A 15,451-nucleotide genomic window follows, 5' to 3' on the forward strand; every position below is an offset into this window, starting at 1 on the left:
TAAGCCTGCAAAGCCAGGGGATCAAATCTATGAGTTCATTTTAAGGTATGTTTGTTCAACTAGATTGCCTTATTAATTGCTTTTATGTGGTTGGTTCTGTACTTTGTGATAAACAATAGTTCTACAGATCACCATCTATTTTTTAAAGCCTATTTGATTGGTGGACCTATAAGGTATATTATTGGGTTCACTGGAGCACAGTAATGGAAGTTGTATTGAGTTGGGACAGATGAAGGTCCTATGCTGTTATTGGAAGATAGAATTTCTTTTTTGTTTGCTTCCTTCCTTTTACTATGGCTTTATGTACCAAAGTGTCTTTTAGAGTTAAGGTCCTGGTATGCATGATAGACATGGATATTTTTTCCATGGGCATGTCATTTCTTATTTTGATTGAATCTTGAATCTATGCTTACAAAATTTCTCATTTGTAGGATTGCTACATTTCTTATTTTGATTGAATCTTGAATCTATGAAAATCAGGGTCGCTTATTTTTGTTTTTAGCGACCTTCAATTCATTTTGTTTCTTAATGTCGCTAATTTTATGTCGCCAAATCTCAATTTTCTTGTATTTAGCGACGCTATGGAAAGTGCGTCGCTTATTGTCTTATTAAGCAATGTTTTATCGCGTATTTTTTTATTACGTCACAAACTTGGTGTCGCTAAATCACTATTTTCGCATAGTGCACGAGTCTGGTGGAATCCTAACCAGTTTTAGCCTGAAAGATTTCTTACAACTTGTAAGGATTTTGATGTTAGAGGCTAGAATTTCGAGCTGATACCATTTAGCAGTGGTAGAAGAGTATGTCCTGGAATATCATTTGCTCTTCAAGTTATGCAGCTTACACTGGCTAATTTGCTACATGCCTTTGAAATTACAACCCCATCGGATGAACCAATGGACTTGGGTGAGACTTCCGGACTAACCAACATGAAGGCTACCCCTCTTGAGGTCATTCTCACCCCACGTCTTTCTGTTGATTATTAAAACCTCCTAAGAGTTCCAAGTTTAACAATGCATATTTTAAATAAATGCTCAAATTTAGAGAATTTCCAAGTACCTTAATGCTGTGTAAGGCAATAATAAAAAACTATAACATATGTAAAGGCAAACTTTTTTTTTTTTTTTTTGGTTAAGCAAACTTCATTTTCATTTCAATATATAAACTATCAATGTTACTGAACAATGACATTGTCCAGCGCAAGGATCATGAAGAATTGGACATCCACAATTTACCCAAAAAAAAAAGAAAAAAAGAATTGGACATCCACAACATTGGTAGATCAAGAAAATTAAATTTGGTCTCTAACCCTTTATCCAAGTATCATCCTCCTTGTCAATCTTTTGTTACTCCATGAAGGTCGTATTCGACCGTGGGTCCTTGAACCAATATAATGCCCAGTAGGAATTGGATATCCACGTTCCCGGACTATGCCACTTATTATTATTATTATTATTATTATTATGGACAATTATTATTGGAGATCAAATGCATAGATGGAGGATGATTATCGTCTCGTCCTCTGTATCAACGGTTGCAGCACATAAGGATCAGCTGCATGTAGAGAGGCCGACATTAGAATTCCTATATGAGGTATATATTCCAAAAGTTGATACGTTTGGTAGTCAGATATTAGTCTCCCCTCAGCCGGAATAAGCAAAACCAATTTAGTATCCAAATAGTTTTATTTATATGTATAAGAAGTAGGTATAAGGAGCATATTAATTGTTTTGACACTTGTGGTCACATAACTTAAATGTTTGGAAGATTTTGTTTATATCGTATATTTAGCCAAGACACCGAAATTATCGAGTGGCCTAACTAATTAACCTAACTTATATATAACATGAAAGTACTAATCCTCCATCAATCGGTATCCGCAGTTGCACAAAGAAACAAAGCTCCACTCGGACGATTTTACTTTTTGTTGATTAATTATACATATATAAGGGCATTAGTTAACTAAGCTACGATCATGAATACCAGGGAAAAAAAAAAAAAAAAAAAAAAAAAAGAACTCTATTAACCAGATCAAAAGATGCAACAATGGAGTTCCTTCCGCTTCAATCCCTACTAAGTATTATCACCGTTATCCTTTCTCTTTCATTGTTTATCTGCAACTCCCAGTTATGGAGATCAAGAAGTAGCTTTGCAAATGAAAAGAGAACATTGCCACCGCAACCTGGAAATGCTTGGCCCCTAATTGGCCACCTACACCTATTCCATGGGTCTAAGCAAGATCCGATCCATGTAATCTTCGGCAACATGGCCGACGACTTGGGGCCCATCTTCCTTATAAAGTTGGGTGTGCATCGAATTTTAGTTATAAGTAATTGGGAAATGGCTAAACAATGCTTTACCACCAACGATAAAGTGTTTTCCAATCGTCCAAATTTTCTTGGTTTAGAAATTATGGGGTACAACTACGCCATGTTTGGATTTGGGCCTTATGGTCCCTATTGGCGCCAAATGCGCAAGATAACCACATTTGAGCTCCTTTCAAATCTTCGCCTCGTCAAGCTCAAACACGTCCTGGAATCAGAGTTAAAATCGTCGATGGAAGATATGTATCGGCTATGGCTAGAGAAAAAGAGCTCGTCAAACCAAGTGTCAATGGAGATGACGAAATGGTTTGCTGACACAATAAACTTAAGCGTGATATTTAGAATGGTCGTTGGTAAACCACATGCAGGAAGTGCCGATGGTTGGCCCAAGGCATTGCAGGCATTTCTCGACTTGGCTGGGACCTTCTCTGTTTCAGAAGCGCTTCCAATGCTGAGGTGGTTGGACATGGGAGGATTCGTAAAAGCCATGGAGAGGACTGCAAAAGAGATTGACGATTTCCTTTCCGAGTGGCTGGAACAACATAAGCAAAACAGAATTAATTTTAATTCAGATGATGAACACTCAGAGAAGGACTTCATGGATGTTATGCTCTCTGTTCTTGACAAGGAACAAATTTCCAGTTACGACGTCGATACGATCATTAAAGCTACATCTCTGGTACATGTTTATTTAATCATGAATGTCTGTTTGATTTAACTGATACCATATCTATATATGTATATTGATTTTCAATTTTTCCTTCGCTGATCATAATTTCCTTTCGCAGACTGTTATGGCGGGCACGAACAGCACAACAATAACATTATCATGGGCACTTTCTTTGTTACTCAACAATAGGAATACCCTGAAGAAAGAACAACAAGAATTGGATCTCCATGTTGCTAGAGGAAGATCAGTTCAAGAATCGGACTTAAAGAAGTTGGTCTATCTCCAAGCAATTATCAAGGAAACTATGCGGCTTCACCCAGCGGCACCACTAGCTCCACATGAATCAATGGAGGACTGCAAAATGGGTGGTTACCACGTCCCGGCGGGCACGCGTGTTCTAATCAATATTCCGAAGATTCAGAGAGATCCAAGTGTGTGGCCCGACCCGTTGGAGTTTCGGCCGGAGAGATTTCTAACAACCCACAAAGATGTGGATGTCGGAGGGCAGCATTTTGAATTGCTGCCTTTTGGGAGTGGTAGAAGAGTTTGTCCTGGAGTTTCCTTCTCTCTTCAGATTATACAGCTTGTACTCGCTACTTTGCTTCACGGTTTCGAAATTGAAACGCCTTTTGATGAACCGGTTGATATGACTGAGAAACCTGGACTCGTCATCCCCAGAGCTGCCCCTCTGGAAGTCCTCCTTAAGCCGCGTCTACATCCCTGTTGCTATTCTATATAAAGTGATGAAGGCCTGGGCTAGAACTCACTCCATACAACACTTAGTTGACCCAGTATCTATATAATAAACATTTGGTTGCTCCAGCCCAAAATGTAATAACATTCGTATTTTTTTTTTTTTTTTCTTTGTGCTTGGAACGGTGTCGTGTAAGCCGAAACTGTTACAAGGATAGAGTTAAAATGCTTGTTTGGCTCCATTCTAGAATTTAGCTTGTTTTCCAGATTGTTCCCAGAAATTTCTCAGTAATTTTCCTTTCCTTATCAATGGAATACTGAGGGTTACACTATGGGGTTTCCACACCATGAAGTATGATTGACTGCTTTAATTTTTAATTTAATTAAAAATGCAACATATCTTGTACTAGAAAGGAATAAAATATTAATTAAGGAAGGGAAATCATTCGTCAGCAATTTTCGTTTTTCTTCTTTTTCGGTTTTCCTGATATTCAAACCGAGCATATTGTCAAAAAGGGCAAAAAAAAAAAAAAAATGTCAAGTTTCGTCTCATCTTTTGCTTTTGACATACAAACAAAACTATTGGACAGATATGCTACGAATACGATACTCTGGATAGCATTCCACGAAGTGATCGCTACCATGATCGATCGATTGGGTTGAACTTATCATTGCAGTCTTTGACCATCTAGCGTCACTGCATTGCTCACCTTTTTTTTTTTTGTTTTTTTGTTTGGACCTTTGTTTTTGACGTGGACTGGGAATATAATATTATATTAAGCAACCTTATGTTAGGAGTAATGGTAGAGGACCCACGCAAATGTACCACTATAATTGAATTGTTATGTGTTATATATTTAGTTACACAAATTTATTTATTATAATAATAATAATGATAATTTATAAAATATTATTAATATATGACATTTAATATAAATTTTAATTCATCTATTTAGTAATTTTAATATTTGCTATTATTTTTTTAAATATAATTATTATCCTCGTACAATAAAAAATTAAATAGATAAATAAATAGGTACATGTTCAAATCCAATCCATAACACCAACACAACAGTAATTTTTTTTTTCAATTTTTTAATTACATTAAAATAAAAATTTAAAATTTAAAATTATATTTATTAATTATAAATTCAATAAAATTTATTTTTTTAAATAAAATTTTATATAACTAAATTAAAATTTAATAATTTTTTAATTTTAAATCCTAATGTTCATAGATCCAAAATTTAAAAAATATATATATATAAAATCAAAACTATCAAAATGTCCTAATATAAGCCAGAATATATAAATTGAGAAATTGATAGATGAATTTATCAGCTGGTCCTAATCTTCATATGATCCAGTCGGTAGTCTCTCTTTTCGTCTCTTTGAAATTTCAATTTCATCTGTCGTCTTTCTAGCCGCCTCTCATTTTTCCTACCGATTGTTATTTCGTTTACAGCTAAAAGGAACATCAAGTTGATACTTACCATACGATCGATTCCCAACTGAATATCGCACTCTTCCATTTCTTCATCTCTCGTTCTCTATCCTAGAAAGTTTTAAGCAACAAACCAAGCAATCAATGGATCTTGATCATCATCATCTTCCTCATCTACTCCCTTTTATCTCCACCATCTTGGCCCTTTTGCTGCTTGTCCACCATCTTCTTCGGAAATCAAAACGTGACCAGAAGAAGAAAGAGCCTCCAGAAGCTGCGGGTGGATGGCCTATTATTGGCCACCTACCACTGCTACAAGGTCTACAACCTCCCCATATAACCTTGGGCAACATGGCAGATAAGTACGGCCCAATCTTCACGATCAGAATGGGAATCTTCAAAACTTTGGTTGTAAGTAATTCGGAAATGGCTAAAGAGTGTTTCACTACCAATGACAAAGTGTTTGCTAACCGTCCAAAGCTTGTTGCCAATGATATATTGGGGTACAACTATGCCATGATTGGGTTCAGCCCTTACGGCTCTTACTGGCGACAAGTGCGAAAGATTGCCACTGTTGAAGTACTTTCCCACCACCGTATTGAGAAACTCTGTCGCGTCCGAGAATCGGAGGTGAAAATATCCATAAAAGAGTTGTATGAGCTGTGGGCAAACGACAATAGCGTGGTTGTGGAGATGAAAAATTGGTTTGGAGATGTTGCATTAAACCTCATATTCAGGATGGTCGTAGGAAAGCGATATCTGGAAGCTACAGCGTTGAATGGTGATGAGTGCCGAAAAGCGTTCAGGGATTTTTTTGAATTGACTGGGATTTTTGTGGTATCGGATGCGATTCCACATCTGAGATGGTTGGACTTGGGAGGACATGTGAGAGCTATGAAGAAGACGGCCAAAGTGCTTGATCAATTGATACAAGGTTGGCTGGAGGAGCATAAGCTAAAGAGAAGTAATTCTGAGGGGCAGGAGGAGAAGCAAGACTTCATGGATGTGATGCTTTCTATTCTTGAAAGTACTGATCTTGAAAATGCCCGTTATGATGCTGATAAGATCAACAAGGCTACATCCTTGGTATATGCACTTCTCTTCATCTATCATTCACTAACTTTTCTTTCTTTTTCTTCCCTTTGTTTTTTTATAGTTATTATGTCTTCTTTTGTTTTTTAATTGGCTGAAAAAAAAAAAAATTTATGTTCGATGTTCCTTTTACTATATTTTTTTTTAACCACGAGATTCATTGCTTCTGATAAAATTTATTTGGCCAAAAAGAATATTTCACAATGAACATGATTTTCATATGCGTTGTAATGTTTATATAACAAAGACGATCAGTTGAATCCAGTGTCCCAACTCAACTTTCCTATCGAAAAACTGTTAACTTTGGTGTTTTTTTTTTTTTTTTTTTTTGGGGTGAACAAAAAAGATGCCCCTAATAGTATTTAAAATAAGATTTTTGTTGTGAAGCAGAGTGAAGTCTAAATCTCATGTGAAACCTCAATCTGTTTTTTCATCATGATGATTTCCAAATACACTACATAGAAAGCTTTATACACTAGAGCACCATTATCAAAGTGATAAACTCTATATATACATATATCTAAAATCTAATGCTGGTTTCCAAGAAATAAATAAAAATAATATCTATTTATATAATATATATATATATATATATATAAATATGCAATGGTGCTTAAGAGAGAATCTCCAATTTTTTACATTAAGAAAATGAATTTAATTATTTAAAGCTATTGGATTTGATAAATAATAATATATTATATTAAATCTAAAAAGTTTAAATGAATGAACTAATTTATCCTGAACCATCCACACTTAATATATATATATATATATATATATATTTTATATGCATTCTGGGTTATGCAACTTGGCAGACACTTATTTTAGCTGGCACGGATACAGCGACTGTAACATTGACATGGGCTCTGGCCCTGCTTCTAAACAATCGAGGTGCATTAAAGAAGGCCCAACAAGAACTGGACGAGCACGTTGGCAGAGATAGGCAAGTAAAGGAATCGGACCTAAACAAGCTGGTGTATCTCCAAGCTATTCTCAAAGAGACGCTGCGTTTATACCCAGCCGCACCACTCTCGGTTCCCCACGAGTCCATGGAAGACTGCACTGTAGGTGGCTATCACGTCCCAAAAGGCATACGCCTTCTCGTCAATCTTTCAAAGATTCATAGAGACCCAAAAATCTGGTCAGATCCAAACGAGTTTCGGCCCGAACGCTTTCTTACAACTCACAAAGCTGTTGACGTACGTGGCCAGAATTTTGAATTAATTCCGTTTGGCAGCGGTAGAAGAATGTGCCCTGGTGTATCACTTGCACTTCAGTTTATGCAACTCACGCTCGCTGCTTTGCTTCATGGGTTTGATATGGCAACCCCCTCCAATGAAGCGGTTGATATGTCTGAGAAATTTGGACTGACGAACATGAAAGCCTCCCCACTTGATGTCCTTCTCACCCCACGCCTTCCTGCTAATCTTTATCATTAAATAAATCAGCACAAGAATTATATAATAGATATGATACAGTTAAGGGTTACATCACAGGGATGTTAAGCAACTTGTTTGGTATGTATTTTGGTTTATTCCTAAATAAATGTGCTCAAATGTTTTTAAAATAAAAACTGTCTCGATCAACATAATTATATATGTATACACATTAAATATCAATTTTAATATTTTTTTTTAGTATTTTTAATATTAGTTATATTTTTTTAAAGATAATTATTTTCCTCATACTATAAAAAAAATAGATAGATAAATAAATAGGTATGATCAAGGCTATAAATTATATACAAAACAATAGTTAAATCAAATCCATAATATCGTAACAACATTAAAATTTTTTTTTTTTTCAATTCTTGAATATATCAAAGCAAAAATTTGAAATTTAAAACTATATTTATTAGTGATCAGATCACAATAAAATTCATTTTTTGTAAATAGAATTTTATATAACTAAATTAATATTTGATAATCTTTTAATTTTAAATATTAATCTTCATATGATCCAAAAGTTAAAAAAGAAAAATTTAACGTCAAAATTATCAAAAGGTCCTAATATTATTCCTCTTTCAAATTGTTTAATTGATATATTTGTTTAATGATACGTGTCTCTCCACAACATGTCTTAACAATTCACCTATTTTTTATGATTTATGTTCTCTATGGTTGCGGCCAAATTGAAATAAAATCAAGATATAGATAAATTATAATTTTTATAAATAAAGAGCAAACCCATAGAAAAGGGGTAATAACGGGAGGGGACAGGTGAACCCACGATTTCATGGATGTTAATGTAAAGCGCATACCAACCAATTTATTCTTGATCAGTATCGACAACTTTATCCACAACTTTATACACATACAAAAGTAAGTTTTCTATCAAATTTCTAATTTACTTAAATTATGAATGATTATGTAGTGAAAATTTAACCATTAAATAAAATAATAATATATAATGAGTAATGCTCGGAACATCAAAAATTTACACCAAAATGAGAAAAAATTTAATATGACATCCAACTTAAATTCCACAATATTGCTGTACCAACATTGGTTTATTAACAATATTAATTATTATTAATATTTTATTAGATTATTATGAATAAATTTTAGAATTTTTCTTTACCCCAGTCTCATGAACTGCTATCCTCAATCGGAAGATTGAAAGCTTTCTGTGCCATACTTATAGAGACTATCTAATCTATGGGGTTTTCATGCTTTTGTTTATAACACTTAAAAGTTTTTATTAGCTTAAAGATGTTCTTAGTATTGAGAATCCATACAATAAAATCCTATTATAATAGTGTTTTTTTTAATTCCTTTACATCGTAGAGATGCCCCTTAAATTGGTAACAACAATTCAATTAAAAAAAAAAAAAAAAAAAACAACAGCCCAATCCACCACCTATTCGTCAAATTTGTATGTGCTAATCAGATCTAATAGAGCTTGTATCATACACATATCAATAGTGTTTATTCATGTTTAAAAAAGTAAAAAAGAAAACAATTACCAAAAATATTAAGTTCAATATTGTTGCCGTACTCTTAGAGAAGTTTATCGTTACTATTGATTTGGCTTTGGATCAAACATAGTTATCACTTTTTGTTCAAATTTGAGAAAAAAATAGAATGAAAGATCGAGGTTTTTTTTTCTTCTTTTTTCTCTCTCTACAATTATGTGATTGGTGGAGCATCTAGCAGTCGATAGAGATGAAGATTACCGGTGGAGAATGCAACAATGGTTGCTTGTGAAGTTTACTAGTTGAGGATACAACAATCGTTGCTCGAGAGATGGAAAGAATAGAACGTACAATGCTATAAAATTTATTCAAAATAATCTAACAAAGTATTAACAATGATTGATTTTGTTAATAAATCAGTGATTACATGGCAATGATATGGGAATTTGAATTGAATGTCATCTCAAATTTCATCTCATCTCAGTATAGCTTTTGAAAGGATTAGGACTTAGTCACTAAGTTGCTTTCCATGTCATCAAGGTGCTTCATTTCCCTAAGCTTCCTAATTCTCTAATTTAGCCAATACATATTAACTAACACATTGTGGTGTCTTTGTGCACCAACTTAACAAGCTTAGAAAACATCATAAAAGGACTTACTTAACTACAAAACCGAAATACAAACCAAACTAAGGAAGTTGCTTCTCGGCCAAGGCATTAGGCTTGGTCTCGGGTTTGGCTTGTTTATGGCTAACAATTGCCATGATTCTCTAACAGCTTTAATACAAATTATTGATATCTCTAGCATTACTCTTTCAAGTGACAGTAGTTATTTTGCTGCCAAGAATTTTGTTGCTAAAGTTTAAACTTCATTCTCATACGCTTTAGAACTAAATATTCACAAGTTACCTACTAAATTTCATCTTACAAACCTTAATCAACAAAAAGACGTGGAGTGAAATCAACCTCAGAAAGTGTAGCCTTTCTAACTAAAATGATCTTATTTTAATATATAAAAAAACTATTCATCATTATTAATGTAGCATAAATAGAGCTAAAAAAAAACTATTTATCATTATTAATGGAGCATAAATAGAGCTTATGTACCAATTAACAATTTAATTAATAATAAACTACTTTCTCTTTTAGTGTTGCTATTTATTCATCACAAATACAACCACAATTTTAGTAACAAATGTTAATTGGTAGCATTTTTTATTATTTTTCAATATAAAAAAACTTAATATAAAAAGGTGAAGCTTTTAATATCCCAGCAACCCATAACTATATCATACGTACTACATAATTTTTGTGCCGATTTATTTAATAATAAAGATTAGCAGGAAGGCATGGGGTGAGAAGGACATCAAGTGGGGAGGCTTTCATGCTGGTCAGTCCAAATTTCTCACACATATCAAACGCTTCATTGGAGGGGGTTGTCATGTCAAAGCCATGAAGCAAAGCAGCAAGAGTGAGTTGCATAAACTAAAGTGCAAGTGATACTCCAGGGCACATTCTTCTACCGCTGCCAAACGGAATTAATTCAAAATTCTGGCCTCGTACATCAACGGCTTTGTGAGTTGTAAGAAAGCGTTCAGGCCGAAACTCGTTTGTATCTGACCAGATTTTTGGGTCTTTATGAAGCTTTGAAAGATTGACGAGAAGGCGTGTGCCTTTTGAGACATGATATCCACTGACGGTGCAGTCTTCCATGGACTCGTGGGGAAGCGAGAGTGGTGCGGATGGGTATAAACGCAGTGTTTTCTTTAAGAATAGCTTGGAGATACACCAGGTTGTTTAGGTCCAATTCCTTTACTTGCCTACCTCTGCCAACGTGCTCTTCCAGTTCTTGTTGGGCCTTCTTTAATGCACCTCGTACTTCAAGAGTCAGCTCTGAAGCAACGAACTTTGGACAGTTGGCAAACACTCTGTCATTGGTTGTCAAACACTCTTTGGCCATTTTCCAATTACTTACATCTAAAGTTTTGTAGATACCCATCTTGATGGTGAAGATTGGGTCTGTACTTATCCGCCAAGTTGCCAATGGTTATATGGGGAGGTTGTGGGCCTTGTAGCAAAGGCAGGTGGCCAATAATAGGCCATCCACCCTCAACAATTCTAGTGGCTCTCTTTTCTTCTGGTCAAGTTTTGATTTCCGTAGAAATGGTGGACAAGCAGCAGAAGGGCCAAGATGGTGGAGACAGAAAGCAGTGAAGATGGAAGATGAAGATGATCAAGATCCACTCATTGCCTGCAGGTTTTGGAGCTTAAAATTTTGTAGGATACGTAGACGATATGTGATGGAGAAATGTAAGATAGCGTTAGATATGTCACAAAATAATATGAATATAATATGAATATATGTATATACATGTGGATCTACAGATGTGAACAAAATACAAGGAAAATAAATAAATCAAAGATTAGATTTGAAACCTGTGAGCCTTAGTATTCGATCTGCTTTGGATGAATTTGTCCGAGCCCTGTGTGGTACCACAGTTTCCTTAAGACGATTTCCGTCCCACCGGTGCAGATGTTTCCCGACGGTTGTCTCCCAGGATACAACAGAGTCTAAGTTTTTGGACGTAGCACCTCCAAAGCTTCCCTTCGAACTCTCGGTATACCTTTGCTTTACCACACTCCTCTGTCTCTCAAAAAATTTCTAAAAAAAACAATTGATTTTTTTTTTCTCTCTAATTTCCAAACTCAAGTAGGAAAAAGATCCTTTTCCACAAAATCCTCCCAAATCTTTTTATTTTCTTCTCCTTTTCTTTTCTTATTCCAAAAACCGTTTTCTTATTCCAAAACTGAAAAACCAATTATGACAAGCCCATTAATGGCCCTATCAAATCATTCACATTAATATTTAATTAAAAAAAATTTAATTAAAACATTACAATCCCCCATAGGAATGATTTGACTTCTAAGGACTATGCAAGACTTTGGTGGTAAAGCTCTGCAGTTGGAACCTGCATAGGATAGGTAGATCTTACTCTTTGAACCTTCCCTTGTGAAACTATATCTTCTTTACTGACTAATGGTAGATGCGATATCTTTGAACCATTTCATCGTTTGTGTAAATGACAACATAGTTCACACTGATTCCTTCATGGTACACTTCAGTTTTCACTGTTGTGTTCATTTTGGCCTTGAACACATGCCTGGTTCTGTGAGAGTTTCTAAAGAATTGCGCCCTTAACAATTCTCCTTTGAAGCGGCCACTCTTCTCTCTCACATAGGTGATTCATATTTCCAATGTAATCAGCATAACTATGCATAGATTACTAAACACACACTTTTAGGAATCATTAAAAGCATACTTCATGCTTAACCTCTATCTATCACTGTTTCATCATAGGAATGGGCAGAGGATTAACCCCCACAATGATTCATACCAGTCTTTACAATTGCATTGTCCCATTGAACCTAGATCTTGGGATCTTCAGTCAACTAGGTTGGGTTTCCATCGTATCGACTTTACTCACGAGCTTCAATCCCATTCCCCTCGATGACTTCTCAACTAGTTCTTTATTTAACCCCTTTGGTTAGGGGACCCGCAATGTTATCCTTTGACTTTACATAGTCTATCGAGATAACTCCAGTTGAGATTAACTATCTAATAGTATTGTGTCTACGATGAATATGTCTAGACTTTCCATTATACATAATATTTTGTGTCTTGCCAATCGCAGATTGACTATCACAATGTATACTTATAGCTGGTACAGGTTTAGGCCACCTTGGAATGTCCTATAAGAATTGGGTTAGCCATTCTGCCTCTTCTCCACATTTATCTAATGCGATGAACTCTGATTCCATCGTGGATCGAGCTATTACCATTTGTTTTGAGGACTTCCACGTTACAGCTGCACCCGTTAATGTAAATACATAGCCACTAGTGGATTTTGAATCCTTTATATCTGATATCCAGTTAGCATCACTGTATCCTTTTAATACAGCAGGATATCTCGCATAGTGCAGTCCGTATTCACGAGTATATCATAAGTATCTTAATACTCTAACGATTCTTTTCCAATGTTCATCATTTGGATTACTTGTGTATCTACTTAGTCTACTTATAGCATAGGCTAAGTCTGGTCTTGTACAATTCATTAAGTACATCAGACTTCCAATCACCCTTGCATATTCCACTTGAGCTACACTCTCTCCTTTATTCTTAGATAAGTGTAAACTCACATCAATGGGTGTTCTGGCTATATTAATTTCATCTTTACTAAAATTAACCAGTATTTTATCTACATAATGCGTTTGACTATGAATGATACCATTCGAAGTCTTCGTGATTTTCATCCCTAAAATCACATTTGTAAGCCCCATATCTTTCATATCAAATTTGGATTTCAACATCGCTTTTGTAGTTTGGACCATATTGTCGTCACTACCTACTATGAGTATGTCATCTACATACAGACAAAGAATAACATATCCATTCTCGGTATCTTTTGCATAGATGCACTTATCATACTCATTTATCTTAAATCCATCACTAAGCATGGCACTATCAAATTTTTGATGCCATTGCTTTGGAGCTTGTTTAAGTCCATACAAGGACTTTACCAATCTACAGACTTTCTTTTCTTGTCTTGGTGCGGAGAAACCCTCATGTTACTCCATATAGATCTTTTCATCGAGATCTCCATTAAGAAAGGCTATTTTCACATCCATTTGATGTACTTTAAGATTCCGCAATGCAGCAATCGCCAGTACCATCCTTATGGAATTTATTCTCGTCACCGGAGAATAAGTATCAAAATAATTAAGGCCTTCTTGTTGCTTGTATCCTTTAATTACAAGTCTTGCCTTGTACTTATTTATTGTTCCATCTGCTTTCATCTTCCTTTTAAATATTCATTTGTAACCTAACATTTTACAACCTGGAGGAAGATCTACTAGTTCCCAGGTATGATTTTACAAGATGGAATTAATCTCACTTTTTATGGCTTCTTTCCATAAATTTCCTTTAGGAGAACTAACAGCTTCTTGGAAGCTTTGAGGTTCACTTTCTAGCATATAAGTAAAAAAATCCGGACCGTAGGATTTTTCCGTTCTTACTCTTTTACTTCGTCTTAATTCAACCTCAGTCTCAACTTCGGTCTCCTGATCTTGATCACTATCATGATCATCATCACTGATAGCATCATAAGTTTGTTTAGATGTACTCGGTCCTATTTCAATTTTATACGGAAAAATATGTTCGAAAAATGATGCATTTCTCGATTCCATTATTGTATTCTTGTGTATATCAGGAATCTCTGACTTATACATGAGAAACCGATATGCACTTCTATTTTGTGCATATCCTATGAAGATGCAATCTACTGTCTTGGGACCTATCTTTACCTTTTTAGGAGTAGATACCACAACTTTGGCAAGACACCCCCACACTCGTAAATATTTATAGGTAGGTTGTCTTCCTTTCCAAAGTTCATACGGCGTTTTTACCTGATCTTTACGGGGCACCTTATTTAAAAGGTCGTTTGCCGACAAAACGGCTTCCCCCCACAAGTTCTGAGGTACTCCAGAACTTAACAGCATTGTATTCATCATTTTTTTCAAAGTTCTATTTTTCCGTTCAGCCACACTATATGATTGCGACGAATATGGTGGAGTAACTTCATGTATTATGCCATGTTAAGCACAATATTATCCAAATGGAGTTACATACTCTCCACCACGATCACTTCTGATCACTTTAATTTTGCGGGTGAGTTGATTCTCAACTTCCGTTTTATAGAGAATAAATTTCTCTATAGCCTCATCCTTGCTCTTAAGCAAGTACACATAGCAATATTTCGTGCTATCATCAATAAAGGTGATAAAATATTTATTACCACCTCTAGTCGGTGCAAACTTTAAATCACATACATCACTATGTATTAAATCCAGAGGTTCATTATTTCTTTCAATTGCTTGATATGACAACCTCGTTAATTTCGCTTCTACACAAGTTTCACACTTATGTTTGGTATCAATATCAAACGTGGGAATATGATTCAAGTTAATTAACCTTCGTAGAGAATTAAAATTAACATGACCTAGTCTACCATGCCACAAAATGGAAGACTCAAGCAAGTAAACAAAAGAAGTACTAGCTTTATTATTAATAAACTTTGGCTTTACAGTTATTACATTCAATTTGAACATACCATTGACTTCATAGCCCTTTCCCACAAACATCCCATACTTGGACAAGATAAACTTGTCTGACTCAAACACTAATCTAAAACCATGTTTGATTAGCAGCGATCCAGACACCAAATTCTTTTGAATGTCTAGTACATACAATATACTATT

At 35.0% G+C, this 15,451-nt stretch overlaps 2 protein-coding genes and 1 pseudogene across 2 annotated transcripts; 2 read left to right on the forward strand and 1 right to left on the reverse strand.

The window, feature by feature from the left end:
* Positions 1–1,979: 1,979 nt before the first annotated feature.
* Positions 1,980–4,019, forward strand: LOC132799129 (cytochrome P450 CYP82D47-like). The gene is made up of 2 exons (XM_016029212.4): positions 1,980–3,003; positions 3,113–4,019. The coding sequence occupies exons 1-2, from the start codon at positions 2,047–2,049 to the stop codon at positions 3,731–3,733; spliced, it is 1,578 nt and encodes a 525-aa protein (XP_015884698.3). The 5' UTR covers positions 1,980–2,046; the 3' UTR covers positions 3,734–4,019.
* Positions 4,020–5,046: 1,027 nt separating this feature from the next.
* Positions 5,047–7,796, forward strand: LOC132803659 (cytochrome P450 CYP82D47-like). The gene is made up of 2 exons (XM_060816990.1): positions 5,047–6,217; positions 7,039–7,796. Exons 1-2 carry the CDS (start codon positions 5,276–5,278, stop codon positions 7,660–7,662), a joined length of 1,566 nt encoding a protein of 521 aa, XP_060672973.1. The 5' UTR covers positions 5,047–5,275; the 3' UTR covers positions 7,663–7,796.
* Positions 7,797–10,458: 2,662 nt separating this feature from the next.
* On the reverse strand, positions 10,459–11,096 carry LOC125422878 (flavonoid-6-hydroxylase-like; annotated as a pseudogene).
* Between the last annotated feature and the right edge of the window lie 4,355 nt (positions 11,097–15,451).

The sequence above is a fragment of the Ziziphus jujuba genome, chromosome 5 (genome assembly GCF_031755915.1).
Source record: "Ziziphus jujuba cultivar Dongzao chromosome 5, ASM3175591v1".
Taxonomy (NCBI): Eukaryota; Viridiplantae; Streptophyta; class Magnoliopsida; order Rosales; family Rhamnaceae; genus Ziziphus; species Ziziphus jujuba.